Below are 24,698 nucleotides of genomic sequence, written 5' to 3'. Positions count from 1 at the left end.
AGGTTGTGGCCAGGAGGAGGTTGCTCTCTTCTCTCAGGTGGCCAGCACCAGAACAAGAGGACACAGCCTCAGGCTGCACCAGGGGAGATTTAGGCTGGAGGTGAGGAGAAAGTTCTTCCCTGAGAGAGTCATTGGACACTGGAATGGGCTGCCCGGGGAGGTGGTGGAGTCGCCGTCCCTGGGGCTGTTCAAGGCAGGACTGGACGTGGCACTTGGTGCCATGGTCTGGCCTTGAGCTCTGTGGTAAAGGGTTGGACTTGATGATCTGTGAGGTCTCTTCCAACCTTGGTGATACTGTGATACTGTGAAGTATCTTTGTGAAAAGCTACTGCTGTTAATCACTCAATGCTGTTTTCACTTCTGTTTCCTCTGCTACAATCACACTCAGTAAAATCATCCTTGCAGGTGTGGTGACTATACAAAAGAAGGAAACAATATCTATGTGCTCAGTTGAAATACACTTTTCTTCCTGTAGAAAGTTCCACTGAGTGACCCATCTTGGACTAATTAGTTTTATGCTGTCAACCAATTGCAGCTCATTATACCCCCTGAGGCTGACAAGTTCAAAGGAGAGGCACGCAAAATTCTTTTAATCAGACTCTTCAGAATGTGGATCACATTGCACAGGAAAATATGCAAAATCATAGAACCACAGAATTAACCAGGTTGGAAGAGACCTCCAAGATCATCCACTCCAACCTATCACCCACTCCAATCTATCACCTAGCCCTTTCCAATCAACTAGACCATGGCACGAAGTGCCCCATCCAGTCCTTTCTTGAACACCTCCAGAGATGGTGACTCCACCACCTCCCTGGGCAGCCCATTCCAATGCCAATCACTCTCTCTGGCAAGAACTTCCTCTTAATATCCAGCCTACAGTTTTGGAGCTCCTATTACAAGAGGGATGTGGAGATGCTGGAGCATGTCCAGAGAAGGGCCACGAGGATGCTCAGAGGGCTGCAGCAGCTCTCCTGTGAGCACAGACTGAAAGAGTTGGGGCTGTTCAGTCTGCAGAAGAGGAAGCTCCCAGGTGACCTTCTTGTGGCCTTCCAGGATCTGAAGGGGGCTTACAAAAAAGCTGGGGAGGGACTTTTCAGGCTGTCAAGGAGTGACAGGACTGGGGAGAATGGAGCAAAGACGGAGGTGGGGAGATTCAAACTGGGTGTGAGAAGGAAGTTGTTGAGCATGAAAGTGGTGAGAGGCTGGAATGGGTTGCCCAGGGAGGTGGTTGAGGCCCCATGGCTGGAGGTGTTTAAGGCCAGGCTGGCTGAGGCTGTGTGCAGCCTGCTCTAGGGTAGGGTGTCCCTGGGCATGGCAGGGGGGTTGGAACTGGCTGATCCTTGTGGTCCCTTCCAACCCTGACTGATTCTATACCTCCCTAGGCATAACTTGACCATCCCTCCTTTAACCACCCCCTCCTTTAGACCTCCACCCTTTTCTGGCAGACAATGTTCCCTTTGCTAAAAGAGAAGAGCAGTTAGATCATAATTCAATCAGAAATTAACATTACCTTTAGTGCTTTGCTTTAATAGAAGATTGCAGCTAAGCCTTTTTCTCTTACCCTTCAAAGCACATCTGCTTTTCATCCCAAATTGTTTTGTGGAAGGACAAAATTAAGTATGTTGAAATAAGGAGACTTTGAAAGTCTTATTTCCTCCTGTACTTTTCAAGGTCTTAGGCTATAACTTATCAACTGTGAACCAGACACTACTTTGAAAAGAAACTTCATGTGAATTATTACCCCTCTCCCACCCATCTGTACCTGAAAATTAGGGTTAGGGTTGGGATATGGCAGCCAGGTCGAGCGAGAGTTTTCCTGGTATTTGAAGGGTCCATTAAAGGCCTGAGTGATGGCACTCAGGTTGAAAACACAGACTGCTGAGGCTGCTATGCTGTTCCTGCAAGAGAAATACAAGCATTAACCTAAGTAACAGCATTTAAAAAGGCATTTGTTGAAAAACAAACACAAAAGCAGTAAGACTGCAATCCTGCAAGGAATTAGCAAAGTAGACAGATCATCCAGGACGTGGTACCTCAAGATAATGATTCATGAAGTGCTGATTTTAATCAGAGGATAGTCTCACCAACCTGATCTCCTTTTATGATCAGGTTCCCTGCCTGGATTGAGGCCCTGAGCAGCCAAGTCTAGTTGAAAGGCATCCCAGCCCATGGAGGGGATGTTGGAGTAGATGATCTCTAAGGTCTCTTCCAACCTAAGCCATTCTACGATGATGCATCTACGACAATGTTTACTTGGCACACGCAGAAGAGAGCAGCTCAGAAGCTGCATCAGGAATGGTGTGGCCAGCAGGAGCAGGGAGGTCATTCTGCCCCTGTGCTCTGCACTGGTTAGACCACACCTTGAGTGCTGTGTTCAGTTCTGGGCCCCCCAGTTTAGGAGGGACATTGAGATGCTTGAGCGTGTCCAGAGAAGGGCAACGAGGCTGGGGAGAGGCCTTGAGCACAGCCCTACGAGGAGAGGCTGAGGGAGCTGGGATTGGTTAGCCTGGAGAAGAGGAGGCTCAGGGCAGACCTCATTGCTGTCTACAACTACCTGAGGGGAGGTTGTGGCCAGGAGGAGGTTGCTCTCTTCTCTCAGGTGGCCAGCACCAGAACAAGAGGACACAGCCTCAGGCTACATCAGGGGAGATTTAGGCTGGAGGTGAGGAGAAAGTTCTTCCCTGAGAGAGTCATTGGACACTGGAATGGGCTGCCCGGGGAGGTGGTGGAGTCGCCGTCCCTGGAGCTGTTCAAGGCAGGACTGGACGTGGCACTTGGTGCCATGGTCTGGCCTTGAGCTCTGTGGTAAAGGATTGGACTTGATGACCTGTGAGGTCTCTTCCAACCTTGGTGATACTCTGATACTGTGAAGCTTTACTGTCGCAAGCAGCGAGAAAAAACCCATCCCAGATCTCACTTACACGTTAGTGGTAAAAATCCCATAGATCAAGTCCAGCTCTGGCAGGAAGAAAGTGCTCTGGAGCTCGTTATAGTAGAAGGGAATGTCTCCGGGGCGGGAGCAGTTGAGGCGCGCTTTCATGAAGGTGGTCCAAGTGTCCTCCAGCAGGAACTTGCCGCCGATGTCGTTCTTGCAGAGGCGAGCGGCGCGCGAGAACACCGCCTGCCCGCAGTCGTGCTCCACCGCGTGCTCCCGGAAGAAGAAGTAGGTGAAGTTCCCAATGTCGTAAGAGGACACAAAATTTGGCTCTGGAAACAGCAGAGTAAAAGATTATGTATCCTGTTGTGACGGTCTGGCTGTGCCCCACCCCCAACTCCTATGAATCACAGAATCAACCAGGTGGGAAGAGACCTCCAACATCAGCCAGCCCAACCTAGCACCCAGCCCTAGCCAGTCAAGCAGACCATGGCACTGAGTGCCTCATCCAGGCTTTGCTTCAACACCTCCAGGGATGCTGCCCCCACCATCTCCCTGGGCAGCACACACCAATGCCAATCACTCTCTCTGCCAACAACTTCCTCCTAACATCCAGCCTAGACCTCCCCTGGCACAACTTGAGACTGTGTCCTCTTGTTCTATTGCTGCTTGCCTGGGAGAAGAGCCCAACCCCCACCTGGCCACAACCACCCTTCAGGTAGCTGTAGACAGCAATAAGGTCTCCCCTGAGCCTCCTCTTCTCCAGGCTAACCAATCCCAGCTCCCTCAGCCTCTCCTCATAGGGCTGTGCTCAAGGCCTCTCCCCAGCCTCGTTGCCCTTCTCTGGACACGCTCAAGCATCTCAATGTCCCTCCTAAACTGGGGGGCCCAGAACTGAACACAGTACTCAAGGTGTGGTCTAACCAGTGCAGAGTACAGGGGCAGAATGACCTCCCTGCTCCTGCTGGCCACACCATTCCTGATGCAGGCCAGGATGCCACTGGCTCTCTTGGCCACCTGGGCACACTGCTGGCTCATCTTCAGGTGGGTATCTATCAGCACCCCCAGATCCCTCTCTGTCTGGCTGCTCTCCAGCCACTCCGACCCCAGCCTGTATCTCTGCATGGGGTTGCTGTGGCCAAAGTGCAGCACCCTGCACTTGGAGCTATTGAACCCCATCCCCTTGGACTCTGCCCATCTGTCCAGGCGGTCAAGGTCCTGCTGCAGAGCCCTTCTGCCCTCCAACCCAGCCACATCTGCCCCCAGCTTGGTGTCATCTGTGAACTTGCTGATGACTAACTCGATGCTTCACTGGCTCAATTTAATTTGGGAGAGTCTAGTCTGCCTGATGCATTCATAAATTGACTAGATAAAATCCTGTAAAGGTCACATACAGTAGTTATGGTATTATTACAGGTTGACATTCTCACGTGGCTCCGTACGAGCTGTATCCTAGCACATAGCAGCAGCTTTACACTTTGTTGTAGTTGATCTACTCATTCACAAATGAGATATGCTTACCCTTCCAGAACTACCTGCAAATTCAGCAGCAACCAAGAGATTCATTTCATTTTCTGCATTAAAAACCTTTATGGCAAGGCATTCATGTCAAGAAAGAGCACTTCACAGCAGAATATTTGGGAACACAGGAGTTAATTGCTTCTAAATGGAAATGGTGAGAAATGGTGACATGGACAGAGGCACTGAGTGCAGCCGCAGCAACTGTGCAGATGGCACCAAGCTGTGTGGCACAGTCAACTTGCTAGAGGGCAGGGATCCATCCAGAGGGAGCTGCACAGGCTGCAGAGGTGGGCACAAGCCAACCTCAGCAGGTTCAACAAGACCAAGGGCAAGGTCCTGCAGCTGGGTCAGGACAATGCCAAGCACCAATGCAGGCTGGGCAGTGAGTGGCTGGAGAGCAGCCATGAGGAGAGGGACTTGGGGGTGCTGCTGGAGGAGAAGCTCAACAGGGGCCAGCAGTGTGCACTTGCAGCCCAGAAAGCCAACCAGAGCCTGGGCTGCAGCAGCAGAAGTGTGGCCAGCAGGGTAAGGTGATTCTGCCCCTCTGCTGTGCTCTGCTAAGACCCCACCTGGAGTACTGCATCCAGTTCTGGAGCTCCTATTAGAAGAGGAATGTGGAGATGCTGAAGTATGCCCAGAGCAGGGCCAGGAGGATGCTGAGAGGGCTGCAGCAGCTCTGCTGTGAGCACAGACTGAAAGAGTTGGGGCTGTGCAGGCTGGAGAAGAGGAGGCTCCCAGGTGACCTTCTTGTGGCCTTCCAGGATCTGAAGGGGGCTACAAAAAAGCTGGGGAGGGACTTTATAGGCTGTCAGGGAGTGACAGGAGTGGGGGGGAATGGAGCAAAACTGGAAGTGGGGAGAGTCAGAGTGGAGGTGAGGAGGAAGTTGTTGAGCATGAGAGTGGTGAGAGGCAGGAATGGGTTGCCCAGGGAGGTGGTTGAGGCCCCATGGCTGGAGGTGTTTAAGGCCAGGCTGGCTGAGGCTGTGGGCAGTGTCCCTGGGCATGCAGGGGGTTTGGAACTGGCTGCTCCTTGTGGTGCCTTCCAATCCTGACCGAGTCTATGATTCCATGATTCTATGTATTTCATTACTGCCTAGGACATATGCTTAAAATGCTCCTCTGCCAGAGCACAGCTGCCTACCACTGCTTTCTGACTGCTCTTTCTTCTGCATTGTCTCAGCTCTCCGTGATTGCTTTTTACATTATTTTGCTAACTTGAAGATTTTATGGGTATGGAAAAGAAAGAACTGCAAAGTACACTAAAGTAATACATGCCAGACTTCTTCCCCCACCCCCCAATTTTCTCTTATTTTCCTGCTAAGATTTTACAGTTCAATTCAGCATAGTCATAAAAGTGTATCCACTCATTAGACATTACATTATACTGATGGTCTCTAATACATTTGGAAATGCAATTATTTCTCTTCTGAAAAACAGGTTTCAGCTATGTTGTTATGAAATGTCTTGGTTTATTGCCTGTAGTTGCTTTCAAATAAACCCCCTTCATCTTCAAGGTAAAGTGTTCTTACATGGCATCATAGTTTGCAATTTATGCTACCATTTTGCTGATGAAAGATTTCCAGTGACAACCTCAGTGACAAAAAAACATTCTTTACTCTTGATTTAACACTTACTCCAAGTCCTTGAGAGTCACATCTGGAGGTCAGGGGAATTTGCATCACATATAGTGGCATCCTGGCCTGCATCAGGAATGGTGTGGCCAGCAGGAGCAGGGAGGTCATTCTGCCCCTGTACTCTGCACTGCTGAGACCACACCTTGAGTGCTGTGTTCAGTTCTGGGCCCCCCAGTTTAGGAGGGACATTGAGATGCTTGAGCGTGTCCAGAGAAGGGCAACGAGGCTGGGGAGAGGCCTTGAGCACAGCCCTACGAGGAGAGGCTGAGGGAGCTGGGATTGGTTAGCCTGGAGAAGAGGAGGCTCAGGGGAGACCTTATTGCTGTCTACAACTACCTGAGGGGAGGTTGTGGCCAGGAGGAGGTTGCTCTCTTCTCTCAGGTGGCCAGCACCAGAACAAGAGGACACAGCCTCAGGCTATGCCAGGGGAGATTTAGGCTGGAGGTGAGGAGAAAGTTCTTCCCTGAGAGAGTCATTGGACACTGGAATGGGCTGCCCGGGGAGGTGGTGGAGTCGCCGTCCCTGGAGCTGTTCAAGGCAGGATTGGACGTGGCACTTGGTGCCATGGTCTGGCCTTGAGCTCTGTGGTAAAGGGTTGGACTTGATGACCTGTGAGGTCTCTTCCAACCTTGGTGATACTGTGATATACTCACAAGACAGAGACCTTGCATAGTAGTATATCAGATGAGGGATAGAAGAGAAAATATAGAGCACAACCCTAACTCACCCAGAACCTCTACAAGTTTGGGCTACAGAGAGTTACCAAAAGATGCAGAATTTTGGACTATAACTTAGAATTCCAAATCCAGAATCAAAGAAACACAGAAACATCCAGGTTGGAAAAGCTCCTCAGGATCACCAAGTCCCAGCTAGAACCCTACTCTACAAGATTCACCTTAAAACACATCCCCAAGCACCACATCCAAATGACCTTTAAACACATCCAGGGTGGGTGACTCCACCACCTCCCTGGGCAGCTCATTCCAGTGTCTGACCACTGTTCCCATGAAAAACCTTTCCCCGATGTCCAATCTAATCCTCCCCACTCTCAGCTTGAGGCCATTCCCCCTTGTTCTGTCTCTGATTACCTGTGAGAAGAGACCAGCTCCAGCCTCTCCACAATGTCCCTTCACTATAGGGAGCAATGAGGTCTCCCCTCAGCCTCCTCTCCTTCAAACCAACCAGCCCCAGCTCCCTGTGTCATTCCTCATAAGATTTATTCTCCAGGCACTTCCCCAGCTTTGTTGCCCTCCTCTGGACCCCCTCCAGCACCTCCACATCTCTCTTGTATTGTGGTGCCCAAACCTGAACACAATACTCAAGCTGTGGCCTCACCAAAGCTGAGTCCAAGGGGACAATCACTCCCTGCTCCTGCTGGCCACAGCATTTGCAACCCAAGCCATTGGCCTTCTTGGCCCCCTGGGCACACTGCTGGCTCATTTTCAGCTCCTGTCTATTACAGCCTCCAGATCCCTTTCTGCCAGGCAGCTCTCCAGCCACACTGCCCCAAGCCTGTAGCATTGCTTGGGGTTGTTGTGATCCAAATGCAGCACCTAAGTGGCACTTGGCCGTGTTGAAACTCATCCCATTAATGCTGGCCCATTGATCCAGCCTATCCAAGTCCCTCTGAAGAGCCTCTCTACTCTCACTCAAATCAACACTGCCACCTAACTTGGCACCACCTGCAAACTTGCTTCTGACTCTCTCTATGCCTGAATCAAGGCTGTCAGTAAAGATGTTAAAAAGAAGTGGTCCCAACACAGATGCCTGAGGAACACCATAGAATCACAGAATCAACCAGGCTGATTTGGGGGGGGTTGTTGTTGTTTTTTGGTTTGGGGTTTTTTTTCCCTTGAACCAATTTTTCAGGGATGGAAATAACCAAAGGCCTTTCCCTGCAGACCTGATTTTTTTGGTTTGGGATTTTTTTTGGTGGGGGGGGGTTAGCTGGTGTTCCTTGGTTTGTTGGTGGGTTGGTTGCTTGATTTGCTGTGGTTTGGTTTTTGTGGTGCTTTTTTTTCCTTCATAACAGAAAGGAAACCAGAGTTGACCTTCAACACCTTTCACCTTAAGTCCGCTACTGAAATTTTATCACAGTATCACAGTATCATCAGGGTTGGAAGAGACCTCACAGATCATCAAGTCCAACCCTTTACCACAGAGCTCAAGGCTAGACCATGGCACCAAGTGCCACGTCCAGTCCTGCCTTGAACAGCTCCAGGGACGGCGACTCCACCACCTCCCCGGGCAGCCCATTCCAGTGTCCAATGACTCTCTCAGGGAAGAACTTTCTCCTCACCTCAAGCCTAAATCTCCCCTGGCACAGCTTGAGGCTGTGTCCTCTTGTTCTGGTGCTGGCCACCTGAGAGAAGAGAGCAACCTCCTCCTGGCCACAACCTCCCCTCAGGTAGTTGTAGACAGCAATGAGGTCTCCCCTGAGCCTCCTCTTCTCCAGGCTAACCAATCCCAGCTCCCTCAGCCTCTCCTCGTAGGGCTGTGCTCAAGGCCTCTCCCCAGCCTCGTTGCCCTTCTCTGGACACGCTCAAGCATCTCAATGTCCCTCCTAAACTGGGGGGCCCAGAACTGAACACAGTACTCAAGGTGTGGTCTAACCAGTGCAGAGTACAGGGGCAGAATGACCTCCCTGCTCCTGCTGGCCACACCATTCCTGATGCAGGCCAGGATGCCACTGGCTCTCTTGGCCACCTGGGCACACTGCTGGCTCATGTTCAGGTGGGTATCAATCAGCACCCCCAGATCCCTCTCTGTCTGGCTGCTCTCCAGCCACTCCGACCCCAGCCTGTATCTCTGCATGGGGTTGCTGTGGCCAAAGTGCAGCACCCTGCACTTGGAGCTATTGAACACCATCCCCTTGGACTCTGCCCATCTGTGCAGGTGGTCAAGGTCCTGCTGCAGAGCCCTTCTGCCCTCCAACCCAGTCACATCTGCCCCCAGCTTGGTGTCATCTGCAAACTTGCTGTCTCCAATATTTTTGTCCTCCTCCTGTATTCTCTGAATGCAGTTTTTCATCTGTTCATGCTTCCCAAAATGAACCCCTTTTTCTAGCTTCCCCTTGCTGAGATGTATTTAGTTCTAAGTTCTTTTCATACTCTGTGTCTCATTGGCATTAATGAGGCTTATGCTTCTGTCACATCTCTCCACAGCTGGGTGCACAAGATCTGCAAGCAGTGGTTTCTTTCTGCCTTTCTCATTTAGCCTCTCCAGCCACCACTTGACAGGGGCAGCTTAGGTGAGATATAAAAGAGTAGTCTCTACCCTCTGTAGCCTCTTAGTCTTTTCATAAAAGAAAGGTGAACCTTGCTATGTTACCTGGGGTAGGCAAGTAAGAAAGAAATGTCTGCCTTGGTGGGAAATGCTGCCTGTATCTACCTGAAATTGGGTCACAACTGTTTGACTCAAAGCTATACTGATGATCTGGAGCAGGGGATTGAGTCCTGCATCAGTAAGTTTGCAGATGACACCAAGCTAGGAGCAGCTGTGGAGCTGTGGGAGGGTAGGAGAGCCCTGCAGAGGGACCTGGCCAGGCTGGATGGGTGGGCAGAGGCCATTGGGATGAGATTGAACAAGGCCAAGTGCAGGGTTCTGCACTTTGGCCACAACAACCCCAAGCAGCACTACAGGCTGGGGACAGAGTGGCTGAGAGCAGCCAGGCAGAGAGGGAGCTGGGGGTGCTGGGAGAGAGGAGCTGAAGATGAGGCAGCAGTGTGCCCAGGTGGGCAGCAGAGCCAATGGCATCCTGGGCTGGCTCAGGAACAGTGTGGCCAGTAGGACAAGGGAGGTTATTCTGCCCCTGTGCTCAGCACTGCTCAGGCCACACCTTGAGTGCTGTGTCCAGTTCTGGGCTCCTCAATTCAAGAGAGATGTTGAGATGCTGGAAGGTGTCCAGAGAAGGGCAGCAAGGCTGGGGAGGGGCCTGGAGCACAAACCCTGTGAGGAGAGGCTGAGGGAGCTGGGGGTGTGAAGTCTGCAGAAGAGAAGGCTCAGAGCAGATCTCATTGCTGTCTGCAACTCCCTGAAGGGAGGCTGTAGCCAGGTGGGGTTGGTCTCTTCTGCCAGGCAACCAGCAGCAGAACAAGGGGACACAGCCTCAAGCTGTGCCAGGGGAGGTCTAGGCTGGATGTTAGGAGGAAGTTGTTGTCAGAGAGAGTGATTGGCATTGGAATGGGCTGCCCAGGGAGGTGGTGGAGTCACTGCTCCTGGAGGTGTTCAAGAGAAGACTGGATGGGGCACTTAGTGCCATGGTCTGGTTGATTGGATAGGGCTGGGTGAGAGGTTGGACTGGATGTCAGGGAGGTGTTTAAGGCCAGGCTGGCTGAGGCTGTGTGCAGCCTGCTCTAGGGTAAGGTGTCCCTGGGCATGGCAGGGGGGTTAGAACTGACTGATCCTTGTGGTCCCTTCCAACCCTGCCTGATTCTATGATTCTATGATAATAACTTAGTCTGGTGCTGAGGAAAGGAAGTCAGGGGACACAGCTCCATCTCACATCAACTCACTGCTGTACTACTCTGTCACTGCCACCTGGCAGAAGATGTACAGCTTTGAAAAGAGAAATGCAGCACAGCTGCTGAAATTACACCTCTGCTAGCAGCTCCAGGGAAGAAACCCAGAAATAAGATTTCTGAACCAGCAGGCATTTCCCTCCCATTTTAGGGTACAGGCAGAAAAGGATGATAGACACAAAAGAACCAAACAAATAAGCAACAAGTGGTAGCATATGCTTTGCATCTTTTCAGTCAGGTGTCTCATCTGAAAGCTAAAGACCAAACTGCACATTCAGTTTGGGCTGCATAAAATACTACATAATAAGGAAAGCTTACACCAGGTAATTACAATTACAAGTCCTACAGTTAATAACCAGGAAAAGGAAAGGATAACCCTGAATTATTTTAGCCATTTCCACTGAGGTGAAAAGATTAATTCTTGCTCTTAGGACATAATTTCCCCTCCACATATTCTATTGATAGCAGGAGCTATAATAAAAGTCTGCTAACAAACAGTAATAGAATCACAGAATGGTTTAGGTTGGAAGGGACCTCAAGGATCATCCAGTTCCAAACCCCTGCCATAGGCAGGCAGGGACACCTCCCACTGGAACAGGTCACTCAAGGCCTCATCCAACCTGGCCTTGAACACCTTCAGGGAGGGAGCACCCAGAGGCTTGCTGGGCAACCTGTGCCAGTGTCTCACCACCCTCACTGGAAAGAATTCTTCCCTAACATCTAGTTTGAATCTCCTCTCTGCCACTTTAAACCCATTCCTCCTCATCCTGTCATTACAAGACTTTGTCAATAGACCCTCCCCAGCCTTCCTCAAGTTGTTCTGGGGGAGGTCTAGGCTGGATGTTAGGAGGAAGTTCCTGGCAGAGAGAATGATTGGCATTGGAATGGGCTGCCCAGGGAGGTGGTGGAGTCGCCGTGCCTGGAGGTGTTGAAGCAAAGCCTGGATGAGGCACTTAGTGCCATGGTCTGGTTGATTGGCCAGGGCTGGGTGCTAGGTTGGCCTAGATTATCTTGGAGGTCTCTTCCAACTTGGTTGTTTCTATTCTATTCTATGGGCTAACTCTGTTCAAAGTTGTCTGTTAGAACATCAGGAAAACAGAAAAAGGTTCTAAAACAAAGAGTTTTGTTGTTTTTAGAAGAGGAGGGAAGATCTAAGGTAAATAAAATTAGAAATGGCAATCACATTTAGAGACAATGAAGGGATGAATAAATGACTATCCACAGTGATAGAAGACAGCAAGCTGAGTAACTGCCTCCAGGTGATTCTTTCTTCCATCACTAAAGAAGACATGGCTATTTACACTCTTAACATTTCCCAAACTAAGAAAACCTTCCAGGATGTGGGCAGATAGCTGTAACATTTGGCCAACTGCTCTGTCTGCTATTAGAAACTGTCAGACAAAATTCAAGTGAGTCAAATCTCAAACACTGTCTGCAGGTTTTCTAGAGGGTAACTAAACAGCATATGTAGAGACAGCTTCACAATAAATACTCAACAACAGATCACAGAACCACAGGATCAAGCAGGTTGGAAGAGACCTCCAAGATCATCCAGTCCAACCTAGCACCCAGCCCTGGCCAATCAACCAGACCATGGCACAAAGTGCCTCAGCCAGGCTTTGCTTCAACACCTCCAGAGATGGTGACTCCACCACCTCCCTGGGCAGCCCATTCCAATGCCAATCACTCTCTCTGACAACAACTTCCTCATAACATCCAGCCTAGACCTCCCCTGGCACAACTTCACACTGTGTCCCCTTGTTCTGTTGCTGGGTGCCTGGCAGAAGAGCACAACCCCACCTGGCTACAGCCTCCCTTCAGGGAGTTGTAGACAGCAATGAGCTCTGCCCTGAGCCTCCTCTTCTCCAGGCTGCACACCCCCAGCTCCCTCAGCCTCTCCTCACAGGGTTGTGCTCCAGGCCCCTCACCAGCTTCATTGCCCTTCTCTGGACATGTTCCAGCACCTCAACATCTCTCTTGAATTGAGGAGCCCAGAACTGGACACAGCACTCAAGGTGTGGCCTGAGCAGTGCTGAGCACAGGGGAACAATAACCTCCCTTGTCCTGCTGGCCACACTGCTCCTGAGCCAGCCCAGGATGCCATTGGCTCTCCTGCCCACCTGGGCACACTGCTGCCTCAGCTTCAGCTCCTCTCTACCAGCACCCCCAGCTCCCTCTCTGCCTGGCTGCTCTCACCCACTCTGTCCCCAGCCTGTAGTGCTGCTTGGGGCTGTTGTGGTCAAAGTGTAGAACCCTGCATTTAGCCTTGTTCAATCTCATCCTCTTGGCCTCTGCCCACCCATCCAGTCTGGCCAGGTCCCTCTGCAGGGCTCTCCTTCCAGCCTTTCACTGTATTTGCTTGAACTGGCTCTAAGTACAAAACTCATCTCATTTTCACACTCCTTGTGAAGACAAGGTTCTTAACCACCTGAGGATTCTGAGCACACACGAAGACCTGATGAAATGCATCACAGAGTCCTGAGGGAATTGGCTGATGTAGTTGCCAATCCATACTCCATGACATCTGAACAGTCCAGGCAGTCAGGATCTTCCTGCTGACTGAAAGAATGGAACTATTACACCTGCTTTTGAACAGGATAGAAAGGAGGACCCCAGGAGCTACCAACCTGTCAGCCTCACCTCTGTGGCTGGAAAGATCAAGGAGCATGGAGGACAGCCAAGGCTTTACAAAGGGCAAGTGCTGCCTGACCAATCTGATGGCTTTCCACAACAGAGTGAGTATATTGGTGTGCTGGTTTGAACCTAACTGCACCTGGGGAGCAATAACAAACTGCACCGGCACAGGCTGGGAGGTGACTGCTGGAGAGCAGCCCTGTGGAGAGGGACCTGGGAGTGCTGGTGGCTAACATCCATGGCACAGCAATGTGCCCTTGTGGCCAAGAAGGCCAATGGCATCCTGGGGTGGATTAGGAGGAGTGTGTCCAGCAGATCAAGGGAGGTTCTCCTCCCTCTCTACTCTGCCCTGCTGAGACCTCATCTTGAATACTGCCTTCAGTTTTGGGCCCCCCAGTTTAAGAGGGACAGGGATCTGCTGGAGAGGGCCCAATGGAGAGCTACAAGGATGATGAGGGGACAGGAGGGCACTGCCTGATGAGGAGAGGCTGAGGGACCTGGGGCTGTTTAGTCTGGAGAAGAGAAGACTGAGAGGGGATTTGATAAATGTTTATAAACATCTGAGGGCTGGAGGTGAGGTAGCAGGGGGACAGGCTCTGCTCACTGCTCCCTGGGACAGGACAAGCAGCAATGGGTGTAAGCTGCAGCACAAGAGGTTCCACCTCAACACAAGGGTTGTGTAAGGGTCCCAGAGCACTGGCACAGGCTGCCCAGAAAGGTTGTGGAGTCTCCTTCCGGAGCCTTTCAAGGCCTGTCTGGATGTGTTCCTCTGTGATCTGTGCTAGATTGTGTGGTCCTGCTCTGTTAGGGGGGTTGGACTGAATGATGTCTTTGGCTCCCTTCCAACCCCCTGACATCCTGTGAGCCTGTGAGTATATGAGAAATGCAATACTAAAAAATAGCAGGCTGTGGCTTGCAGCTGACCTGATGTTCTTCTGAACCTAGAAGTGTAGATATTTGCACCTCATTTCAAACCTGAGAATAATCCCATCACAACACAAATTGCACTGTGGGAATAGTGACTGCTGTGTCACACATCATGAGTGATGAAAGATGCAGGTTTTCCTTTTACTGGGATAAGCATGGGCAATAATAAACACAATTTCACTTTTTACAGTAAACAATTCTAACTTCAGAAGAATCTGCTTCTTTTTTGTAACCACATAAAATGGCAACTTGGCCCTGTTCCATCTCAGGAATACCTATCTGTTTACATCTTCTTCCCAGCTGGAAATTCTCATCAGGAACAAGAGCACCAGGAACAATTCTCAGCATGACACAGCAGCCATTGCTACGACGTGATTTTATGATACGTTTTGCAGGCTGTAGCCTGTTCTTGGGCTAAAAAAAGCATCAAAAGCATCAGTTTGCCACCTAAGAATTTTGAAAGCACCATTTTTATTTTCTGCTCATCAAGGCTGGGACCTGCTGTGAAAGTCAGGACAACTCAGTCTGTTCTCAACAAAAGCACACTGAAGGAGAGCTGACTCAGCTTTGCCATGTAAGTGCACCGGGAGAGATGCAGTAGAGCTCATCCCTACCTCTGTAAACAAGACTATGGAAGTCTGCATCTGTGAACTGCCACCTTCTTCATTAAGTCCCATAATACTTACACCCATAAAATTAACACAACATATTATGCAAAATGCTTCTTACATTGATAAACAATAATGTAAGACTTTCAATTCCTCAGAACTGCATTTTAAGACCAGAAATACAGAGAATGGCAAAGAATCACAGAATCACAGAATCAAGCAGGTTGGAAGAGAGCTCCAAGAGCATCCAGTCCAACCTAGCACCCAACCCTATCCAATCAACCAGACCATGGCACTAAGTGCCTCATCCAGGCTTTGCTTCAACACCTCCAGGGATGGTGACTCCACCACCTCCCTGGGCAGCCCATTCCAATGCCAATCACTCTCTCTGACAACAACTTCCTAACAACATCCAGCCTAGACCTCCCCTGGAACAGCCTGAGACTGTGTCCCCTTGTTCTGTTGCTGCTTGCCTGGCACAAGAGACCAACCCCACCTGGCTACAGCCTCCCTTCAGGGAGTTGTAGACAGCAATGAGCTCTGCCTGAGCCTCCTCTTCTGCAGGCTGCACACCCCCAGCTCCCTCAGCCTCTCCTCACAGGGCTGTGCTCCAGGTCCCCTCACCAGCCTTGCTGCCCTTCTCTGGACACCTTCCAGCACCTCAACATCTCTCTTGAACTGAGGAGCCCAGAACTGCACACAGCACTCAAGGTGTGGCCTGACCAGTGCTGAGTCTAGTGGAAGAATAACCTCCCTTGTCCTGCTGGCCACACTGCTCCTGATGCAGGCCAGGATGCCATTGGCTCTCTTGGCCACCTGGGCACACTGCTGCCTCATCTTCAGCTACTCTCTACCAGCACCCCCAGCTCCCTTTCCTCCTGGCTGCTCTCCAGCCACTCTGTCCCCAGTCTGTAGCACTGCTTGGGGTTGTTGTGGCCAAAGTGCAGAACCCTGCACTTGGCCTTGTTCAGTCTCATCCCATTGGCCTCTGCCCACCCATCCAGCCTGGCCAGGTCCCTCTGCAGGGCTCTCCTACCTTCCAACAGCTCCACACCTGCTCCTAGCTTGGTGTCATCTGCAAACTTACTGACGCTGGCCTCAATCCCCTGGTCCAGATCACCAATAAAGACATGTTAAAAGCAAGCTGAGTCTCCTCAGTACTCACCATTCAGCCACTTGGAGTTGTACTGGGCAGTGCGGAGAGGAGGAAGAGTCCCCAGACTGCGATAAATAGCTGGATCCCTGCCTGGAAAATCCATGGCTGTAGCAGCATACAATTCCCCACTGGAAGTGAGAAGAGCAGTGGAGTTGTGCTGAGGGCTGTAAGGACAACGAGCCATGCCACTGATCTGATCATGTATCTCTGTCAAATTACTTAACTGCAAAAGAGTGAGACAAAGGGATTAAAATGACCTGAAAATGATCATTTTGGACAAGCTGCATCATTCTGAGCAAAATCCTGCCACTAACACCTGTTATCTGCTTTGGTATTGTGCCACAGTAATGAGCTGAGAAAGTTCTTCACTGAGAGAGTCATTGGACACTGGAATGGGCTGCCTGGGGAGGTGGTGGAGTCGTTGTCCCTGGGGCTGTTCAAGGCAGGATTGGACGTGGCACTTGGTGCCATGGTCTAGCCTTGGGCACTGTGGTAAAGGGTTGGACTTGATGATCTGTGAGGTCTCTTCCAACCTTGGTGATACTGTGATACTGTGATATAAAAAGTTAGCTTACATAAAAAAAACTTATCTGATCTTATGCTGGTTTGAGGCTCATCAGAATATTGTACTGAGACAAATTAAGTCCTTAGCTGTGAGAAGAAACAAAAACCCAACAGTAATCTCCATCACCCATTCTTCTGCTGAGAAACACAACCAGTCAAAATGTAGATAAGACCCTCACTGCTCACACCCTGCTAAGCTCTCACTTCTGTTCTGCTCCTGCTTCCTAGCAGTCTGGTCCCTGTGACTGTGGATGCCTTAACTCTCTAATCCCAACCTAACTCTTTTTCCTGTCTCCTCCTTGTCATCTTTTTGACATCTTGCCTCAGATCTCTCTGGTTTATACCCTGAGATATATGTAGGTGGATCTGGTTATTCCTGAAGGGAGGGGGAGGGGGTTTGTGTCAGGAGCCCCCTGTGGACTCTGGTTGTTTCTGGGAGGTGTACTGTGTTTCTGTATTACCTTTAACTCATATATAACTGTAAACATTTGTATGTATCTGTGTGTATCTTGTGCTAAGCTGTAAATATAAAGCTTCATTGCTTAACTTCCAGCTGGCTGAGTCTAGTCCGGGTGATTTCATGAGTGGTGTGTGGGGGTAACAACGGATCTCGCTTCTGCAAGTTAGTCACGAGTCACTATGCCCAAAATCATAGAGCTGTTGGGGTTGGGAGGGACCTCAAGGATCATCAAAACCTCATCTTGAATACTGTGTTCAGTTTTGGGCTCTCCAGGCCCCTCACCACCTTCATCGCCCTTCTCTGGACACCTTCCAGCATCTCAACATCTCTCTTGAAGGGACGAGCCCAGAACTGGACACAGCACTCAAGGTGTGGCCTGAGCAGTGCTGAGCACAGGGGCAGAAGAACCTCCCTTGTCCTGCTGGCCACACTGCTCCTGAGCCAGCCTAGGATGCCATTGGCTCTGCTGCCCACCTGGGCACACTGCTGCCTCATCTTCAGCTCCTATCTACCAGTACCTCCAGCTCCCTCTCTGCCTGGCTGCTCTCAGCCACTCTGTCCCCAGCCTGTAGTGCGGCTTGGGGTTGTCGTGGCCAAAGTGCAGAACCTCCCACTTAGCCTTGTTCAATCTCATAGGTACAACAGGTTTAAATACAATAAAAATGCTAAGGAATTTTTGGTGGCACAGGTGCTGCTCATATTTCAACAGCTCTCCTCTCTCAAGCACAGAGTGCTCTGCCTTTTACCCTGCCAGCTCAGAGCAGAGGGCTGGGCTGGTGGGATGAAGCGTTTGGACCTCATTGCTGTCTACAACTACCTGAAGGGAGGTTGTGGCCAGGAGGAGGTTGCTCTCTTCTCTCAGGTGGCCAGCACCAGAACAAGAGGACACAGCCTCAGGCTGTGCCAGGGGAAATTTAGGCTGGAGGTGAGGAGAAAGTTCTTCCCTGAGAGAGTCATTGGACACTGGAATGGGCTGCTCGGGGAGGTGGTGGAGTCGCCGTCCCTGGAGCTGTTCAAGGCAGGACTGGACGTGGCACTTGGTGCCATGGTCTAGCCTTGAGCTCTGTGGTCAAGTCCAACCCTTTATGATCTGTGAGGTCTCTTCCAACCTTGGTGATACTGTGATACTGTGACTCGTACCGTGCGGTTGGTGCAGATTGGGGTGAAGGCGTTGGTTCCGCAGGTGAAGAGATGGTTGCCTCCAACAAGAAGCACTCGGATGTAGTTCTGGCACTCCTCCTGCCGTGCAGAAAAGAAAGGCTACATTCAGTCATACCTCAAAGGACAGGGGACACTAAGTACCATTTGCTTTCCATGGTTATGTGTCCACACATTAAAATCTAGGGCAGCAAGCTTTGACCATAGGTGATGTATTACCAGTCTTAATATACATAGATGTCCTTACTACCACACACACATCCATCAGTCTTTGTCAGAAGTTCTTAGTAGGGCAAGAGAGTCATTGGACACTGGAATGGGCTGCCCAGGGAGGTGGTGGAGTCGCCATCCCTGGAGCTGTTCAAGGCAGGAATGGACGAGGCACTTGGTGCCATGGTCTAGCCTTGAGCTCTGTGGTAAAGGGTTGGACTTGATGATCTGTGAGGTCTCTTCCAACCTTCATGATACTGTGATACCGTGGTTTCTTCTAAGTGTATATTTCAAAGGTACAGTGAGACTCTGAAATGATAGCTGAGCTGCTGTCCCAGTTCTAATTTAAATTTCCAGAGACTCAGATAAATTTGATAGAGACAATAACAATTTTGTCAAGTGCCCTTCCCTCTTCCCCTTCTTTCCCAAAAGAAAGGGATTGGAATCATAGAATCAACCAGGTTGGAAGAGACCTCTAAGCTCATCCAGTCCAACCTAGCACCCAGCCCCATCCACTCAACCAGACCATGGCACTAAGTGCCTCAGCCAGGCTTGGCTTCAACACCTTCAGGGATGATGACTCCACCACCTCCCTGGGCAGCCCATTCCAATGCCAATCACTCTCTCTGCCAACAACTTCCTCCTAACATCCAGCCTATACTTTCCCCAGCATAGATGGAGAGAGAGAGAGAAGTAAGCACACCCAAATACATCAATCTCACTGGATTTGGAAGTTAAAAAGAAAAGTTTAACAGTAACTTTAAAAGGTCTCTGAGGCAGGGAAGATACAAAAGGTTAGGGAAGGGAAAATAGCAAATACAAAATGCATAAAGACAACTCGACTGTGATGGTGATGGCTTTGTCTGCCTCGTGGGTGATGGACATGTGGTAGAGCAAAGAGAAACAGGAACAGACAGTAATGATGGTATGCAGGGAGATGCGGAGGGGGAGATGCGGAGGGGGAGATGCGGAGGGGGAGATGCGGAGGGGGAGATGCGGAGGGGGAGATGCGGAGGGGGAGATGCGGAGGGGGAGATGCGGAGGGGGAGATGCGGAGGGGGAGATGCGGAGGGGGAGATGCGGAGGGGGAGATGCGGAGGGGGAGATGCGGAGGGGGAGATGCGGAGGGGGAGATGCGGAGGGGGAGATGCGGAGGGGGAGATGCGGAGGGGGAGATGCGGAGGGGGAGATGCGGAGGGGGAGATGCGGAGGGGGAGATGCGGAGGGGAGATGCGGAGGGGAGATGCGGAGGGGGAGACGCGGAGGGGAGACGTGGAGGGGGAGACGCGGAGGGGGAGACGCGGAGGGGGAGACGCGGAGGGGGAGATGCGGAGGGGAGATGCGGAGGGGAGATGCGGAGGGGGAGATGCGGAGGGGGAGATGTGGAGGGGAGATGCGGAGGGGAGATGCGGAGGGGGAGATGCGGAGGGGGAGATGCAGAGGGGAGATGCAGAGGGGAGATGCAGAGGGGAGATGCAGAGGGGGAGATGCAGAGGGGGAGATGCAGAGGGGGAGATGCAGAGGGGGAGTGAAACAAGAAGTCCCCCTGCTTTTATGGGACAGGAAGGAGGGGAGTGGGCTAACCATCACCTGGTGGTGTTCAGACTCACCCCTGGGGAGGGGTCAAGACCACCTAGGGTCAGGCTCAGGGTTACTCCCCCTGGAGTGTTAACCCTACGCAGCCGCTGACTTAAATAATACAACACCATCTTGACAGATTTGATGCTGTTGCTGAAGGCAGACCAGGCCAAGCAGGAATTGGGGAAGGACACAGCAGAAGCAGCAGGTTGTCAATAACACAAGTGTGTTGAAACCAGTACAAAGGAAACAGCTGAGATACTGAGCTGCAGATTTGCCACTACTGGTTCTATAATCTGCACAATATGTTTGACAAGAAGCATCCATACTTCAAAGTCTCCCCAGAAGTTTCATTACCTCAACACATAAATGCTCACCCCTGAAAAACAATTTCACCTGGTTTCTATCCCATTATGATGTGTGAAGGCTTTATGATGTTCATTTCTGCCACTCCAGAAGCTAGAAATCCACTGCAATTCCTACTGTTCATTCAGACAGAAAGCTTTTTGCCTGCAATAATACAAACCTCCCAAAACTATATGCAGGAAAGGTTCAGATACTGCTCCTCTAAAATTTAGTGCCCCTATCTAATAAAATAGACAAGCTCAACAATCAATATGCTTGGAAAAAGTAGTTTCTCATAGCCTGCTTTCTAGCACTCCATCACAAGCCAGTCTCATGTAAAGCATAAATAAAACACTCCAAAGTATGTTGAAAATACAGTTACACAGTTCTGACACACACTAAGTGGAACCATCTAAGTAAATCCATGTACCAGGAGTGGTGCAGAAGTATCCCTATGTGGCCTATGGTTACATTAAATGTACTGGTTCCATGGCCAAGTGCAGGCCAGTGACAAGCAGAGTCCCTCGGGGATCAGTCCTGGCACCAGTCTCGTTCAACATCTTTGTGGGTGCCATGGACAGAGGCACTGAGTGCAGCCTCAGTGAGTTTGCTGACAACACCAAGCTGTGTGGTGCAGCAGACAGGCTGCAGGGCAGGGACCCATCCAGAGGGAGCTGGACAGGCTGCAGAGGTGGGCACAAGCCAACCTCAGCAGGTTCAACAAGACCAAGGGCAAGGTCCTGCAGCTGGGTGGAGGCAATGCCAAGCACCAATCCAGGCTGGGCAGTGAGCGGCTGGAGAGCAGCTCTGAGGAGAGGGACTTGGGGGTGCTGCTGGACCAGAAGCTCAACAGGAGGCAGCAGTGTGCACTTGCAGCCCAGAAAGCCAACCAGAGCCTGGGCTGCAGCAGCAGAAGTGTGGCCAGCAGGGCCAGGGAGGGGATTCTCCCCCTCTGCTCTGCTCTGCTGAGACCCCACCTGGAGTACTGCATCCTGTTCTGGAGCCCCCATTACAAGAAGGATGTGAAGATGCTGGAGTGTGTCCAGAGCAGGGCCAGGAGGATGCTCAGAGGGCTGCAGCAGCTCTGCTGTGAGCACAGACTGAAAGAGTTGGGGCTGAGCAGGCTGGAGAAGAGGAAGCTCCCAGGTGACCTTCTTGTGGCCTTCCAGGATCTGAAGGAGGCTATAAAAAAAGCTGGGGAGGGACTTTTTAGGCTATCAGGGAGTAAGAGGACTAGAGGGAATGGAGCAAAGCTGGAGGTGGGAAGGTTCAGAGTGGAGGTGAGGAGGAAGTTGTTGAGCATGAGAGTGGTGAGAGGCTGGAATGGGTTGCCCAGGGAGGTGGTTGAGGCCCCATGGCTGGAGGTGTTTAAGGCCAGGCTGGCTGAGGCTGTGTGCAGCCTGCTCTAGGGTAGGGTGTCCGTGGGCATGGCAGGGGGGTTGGAACTGGCTGATCCTTGTGGTCCCTTCCAATCCTGACTGATTCTATGATTCTATTGCTTATTTGTCTTGAAAACAGCCTTTCATCCTGCAAGACAAGAAACGTAATCCTGAACAAATTGAAAAGGCACAAAGTAAGACAGCAAAGCAAAATGGGCAAAATACTTTAAAGCTCTCAGAATTTATCATCCATACCTTTCCTCACACAAGACAAGAACAGAACAGTGTGTTAGCTAAAGCATGGCATTTGACACAGTGATTTATTCTTTGGGCTGTTTCCATCCTGCCCTTTGAAGCAAGCCATGGAATGTAAGTGTAGGAAAAATAAGTGGGTACTGACATTACAACCCATTCAACCTCTCCATAGTCCAGAGCTCCCCGAAATGGTGCTGCTGCCAAATTGTTTGCACACTTATCACCCACTCTTTCTGTTAAAATATAATGTAGGGGGTTTTCTTAAGTCTCACATTCCTGGGATTCACAAGATTCTCTTCTTCAATGTTCCCAAGTGCTGTGCCAAGTTCACAGAAACCCCCACTGCAAAAGGGCCAAGAAGATATCTCACAACTAATTTTTTTTCCCTTGGGTATATAATGCACCAAAAATGAAAACTGAAATAACAGCTTTTACAATGGGCTGTTTTCTTCACACATCCACACTGACAGCAAAGCAATCTGAACAACAGCAGCAACAGGGTTGGACTGGATGATCGTGGAGGTCTCTTTCAACTTGGTTGGTTCTCTGATTCTAACCTGCTTGATTCTATAAACAACAACAAAAAAAAAGCTAGTCATGAATAAATCACCACCCAAAAACATAGAATCATAGAATCAACTGGGTTGGAAGAGACCTCCAAGCTCAGCCAGTCCAACCTAGCACCCAGCCCTAGCCAATCAACCAGACCATGGCACTAAGTGCCTCAGCCAGGCTTTGCTTCAACACCTCCAGGCACAGCAACTCCACCACCTCCCTGGGCAGCCCATTCCAATGCCAATCACTCTCTCTGACAACAACTTCCTCCTGACATCCAGCCTAGACCTCCCCTGGCACAACTTGAGACTGTGTCCCCTTGTTCTGTTGCTGGTTGCCTGGCAGAAGAGACCAACCCCACCTGGCTACAGCCTCCCTTCAGGCAGTTGTAGACAGCAATGAGCTCTGCCCTGAGCCTCCTCTTCTGCAGGCTGCACACCCCCAGCTCCCTCAGCCTCTCCTCACAGGGCTCTGCTCCAGGCCCCTCACCTGCTTCATTGCCCTTCTCTGGACACCGTCCAGCACCTCAACATCTCTCTTGAATTGAGGAGCCCAGAACTGGACTCAAGGTGTGGCCTGAGCAGTGCTGAGTACAGGGGAAGAATAACCTCCCTTGTGCTGCTGGCCACACTGCTCCTGAGCCAGGCCAGGATGCCATTGGCTCTCTTGGCCACCTGGGCACACTGCTGCCTCATGTTCAGCCTACTATCTCTCAGTACCCCCACGTCCCTTTCCTCCTGGCTGCTTTCCAACAACTCTGTCCCCAGCCTGTAGTGCTGCTTGGGGTTGTTGTGGCCAAAGTGCAGAACCCTGCACTTGGCCTTGTTCAATCTCATCCCATTGGCCTCTACCCACCTATCCAGCCTGTCCTGGTCTCTCTGCAGGGCTCTCCTACCTTCCAACAGATCCACAACTGCTCCTAGCTTTCTGTCATCTGCAAACTTACTGATGCTGAACTCAATCCCCTGGTCCAGATTATCAATAAAGATATTGAACAGGACTGGGCCCAGCACTGATCCCTGGGGCACACCACCAGTGCCAGCTGTATGTGGCACCATTCACCACTCTCTGGGCTCTGCCATCCAGCCAGTTCTTGAACCAGCACAGAGTAAAAGGATTCCATCAGTTAGTCACTGAATTCTTCAGAATGACTTTTCCTGCTCTGGAGGCCAGCCCAGCTACTTCAATTTTTAGATGTGCAAAAAAAGAGCAATGCATTACAGAAGTGACAGTGGAGAATGCAAAGGACTTCAAAACCAAAGTGTGGGGTTTTTCAGTTTGGAGGGTGGTGGCAGGCTTGGTGGGCAGCTTTTTCTCCATTTCATCTTGACCTCTATGCCATATTCTTTCTTGTTCTCCTATAAAAATACCTCTTAAAAACCAGAAATTTATTTGGCAAGTACTTTGTCCTTTTCTATCAGCACACCTGAAACAAAATGCAAGCACTAGAAGCGATTCAGTAGGCAAGCAAGCTAGGCTGTTACTTAAGTTTAAGACCAACTTGACAGTTCAAGGACAATCTAGCTGCTTATAGCTATCCATAGCTATATATTATATCATATATCATATCCATAATCATGTACACACACACACATATATATCATTGCTGTCTACAACTACCTGAAAGGAGGCTGTAGCCAGGTGGGGTTGGGCTCTTCTGCCAGGCAAGCAGCAACAGAACAAGGGGACACAGGCTCAAGTTGTGCCAGGGGAGGTCTAGGCTGGATGTTAGGAGGAAGTTGTTGTCAGCGAGAGTGATTGGCATTGGAATGGGCTGCCCAGGGAGGTGGTGGAGTTACCATCCCTGGAGGTGTTGAAGCAAAGACTGGCTGAGGCACTTAGTGCCATGGTCTGGTTGACTGGCTAGGGCTGGGTGATAGGTTGGACTGGATGATGTTGGAGGTCTCTTCCAACCTGCTTGATTCTATGATTCTATGATCTGTGTGAAGCAATGTTTTCTGTACAAGCTGACATGTTAAACACAGAATCATGGAATCAACCAGGTTGGAAGAGACCTCCAACATCATCCAGGCCAACCTAGCACCCAGCCCTAGCCAGTCATCTAGACCATGGCACGAAGTGCCTCATTCAGTCTTTTCTTGAACACTTCCAGGGACAGTGACTCCATCACCTCTCTCAACCAGGTTGGAGGTGACCTCCAAGATCATCCAGGCCAACCTAGCACCTAGCCAATCAACCAGACCATGGCACTATGTGCCTCATTCAGGCTTCTCTGGAACACCTCCAGGGATGTCGTCTCCACCACCTCCCTGGGCAGCCTATTCAGAATCACAGGATTTCTTTGATTGGCAAAGC

At 50.7% G+C, this 24,698-nt stretch overlaps 1 protein-coding gene across 7 annotated transcripts in view; it reads right to left on the bottom strand.

The window, feature by feature from the left end:
* The window catches only part of SEMA5A (semaphorin 5A), a 218,561-nt gene that overhangs the window by 72,655 nt on the left and 121,208 nt on the right, over positions 1-24,698 (bottom strand). For all 7 annotated transcript variants that reach the window (XM_064160820.1, XM_064160823.1, XM_064160822.1 and 4 more), the window contains 4 exons: positions 18,043-18,141; positions 15,888-16,101; positions 2,925-3,210; positions 1,766-1,901 (listed from right to left, as the gene is read on the bottom strand). In XM_064160820.1, the coding sequence (XP_064016890.1) occupies positions 1,766-1,901; positions 2,925-3,210; positions 15,888-16,101; positions 18,043-18,141 (735 nt within the window). The remainder of the gene's footprint in view (positions 1-1,765; positions 1,902-2,924; positions 3,211-15,887; positions 16,102-18,042; positions 18,142-24,698) is intronic.

This window comes from Pogoniulus pusillus, chromosome 21 (genome assembly GCF_015220805.1).
Source record: "Pogoniulus pusillus isolate bPogPus1 chromosome 21, bPogPus1.pri, whole genome shotgun sequence".
Classification (NCBI taxonomy): domain Eukaryota; kingdom Metazoa; phylum Chordata; class Aves; order Piciformes; family Lybiidae; genus Pogoniulus; species Pogoniulus pusillus.
The sequence above is the reverse complement of the archived record's forward strand: the minus strand, read 5'-3'. Positions and strand labels throughout refer to the sequence as shown.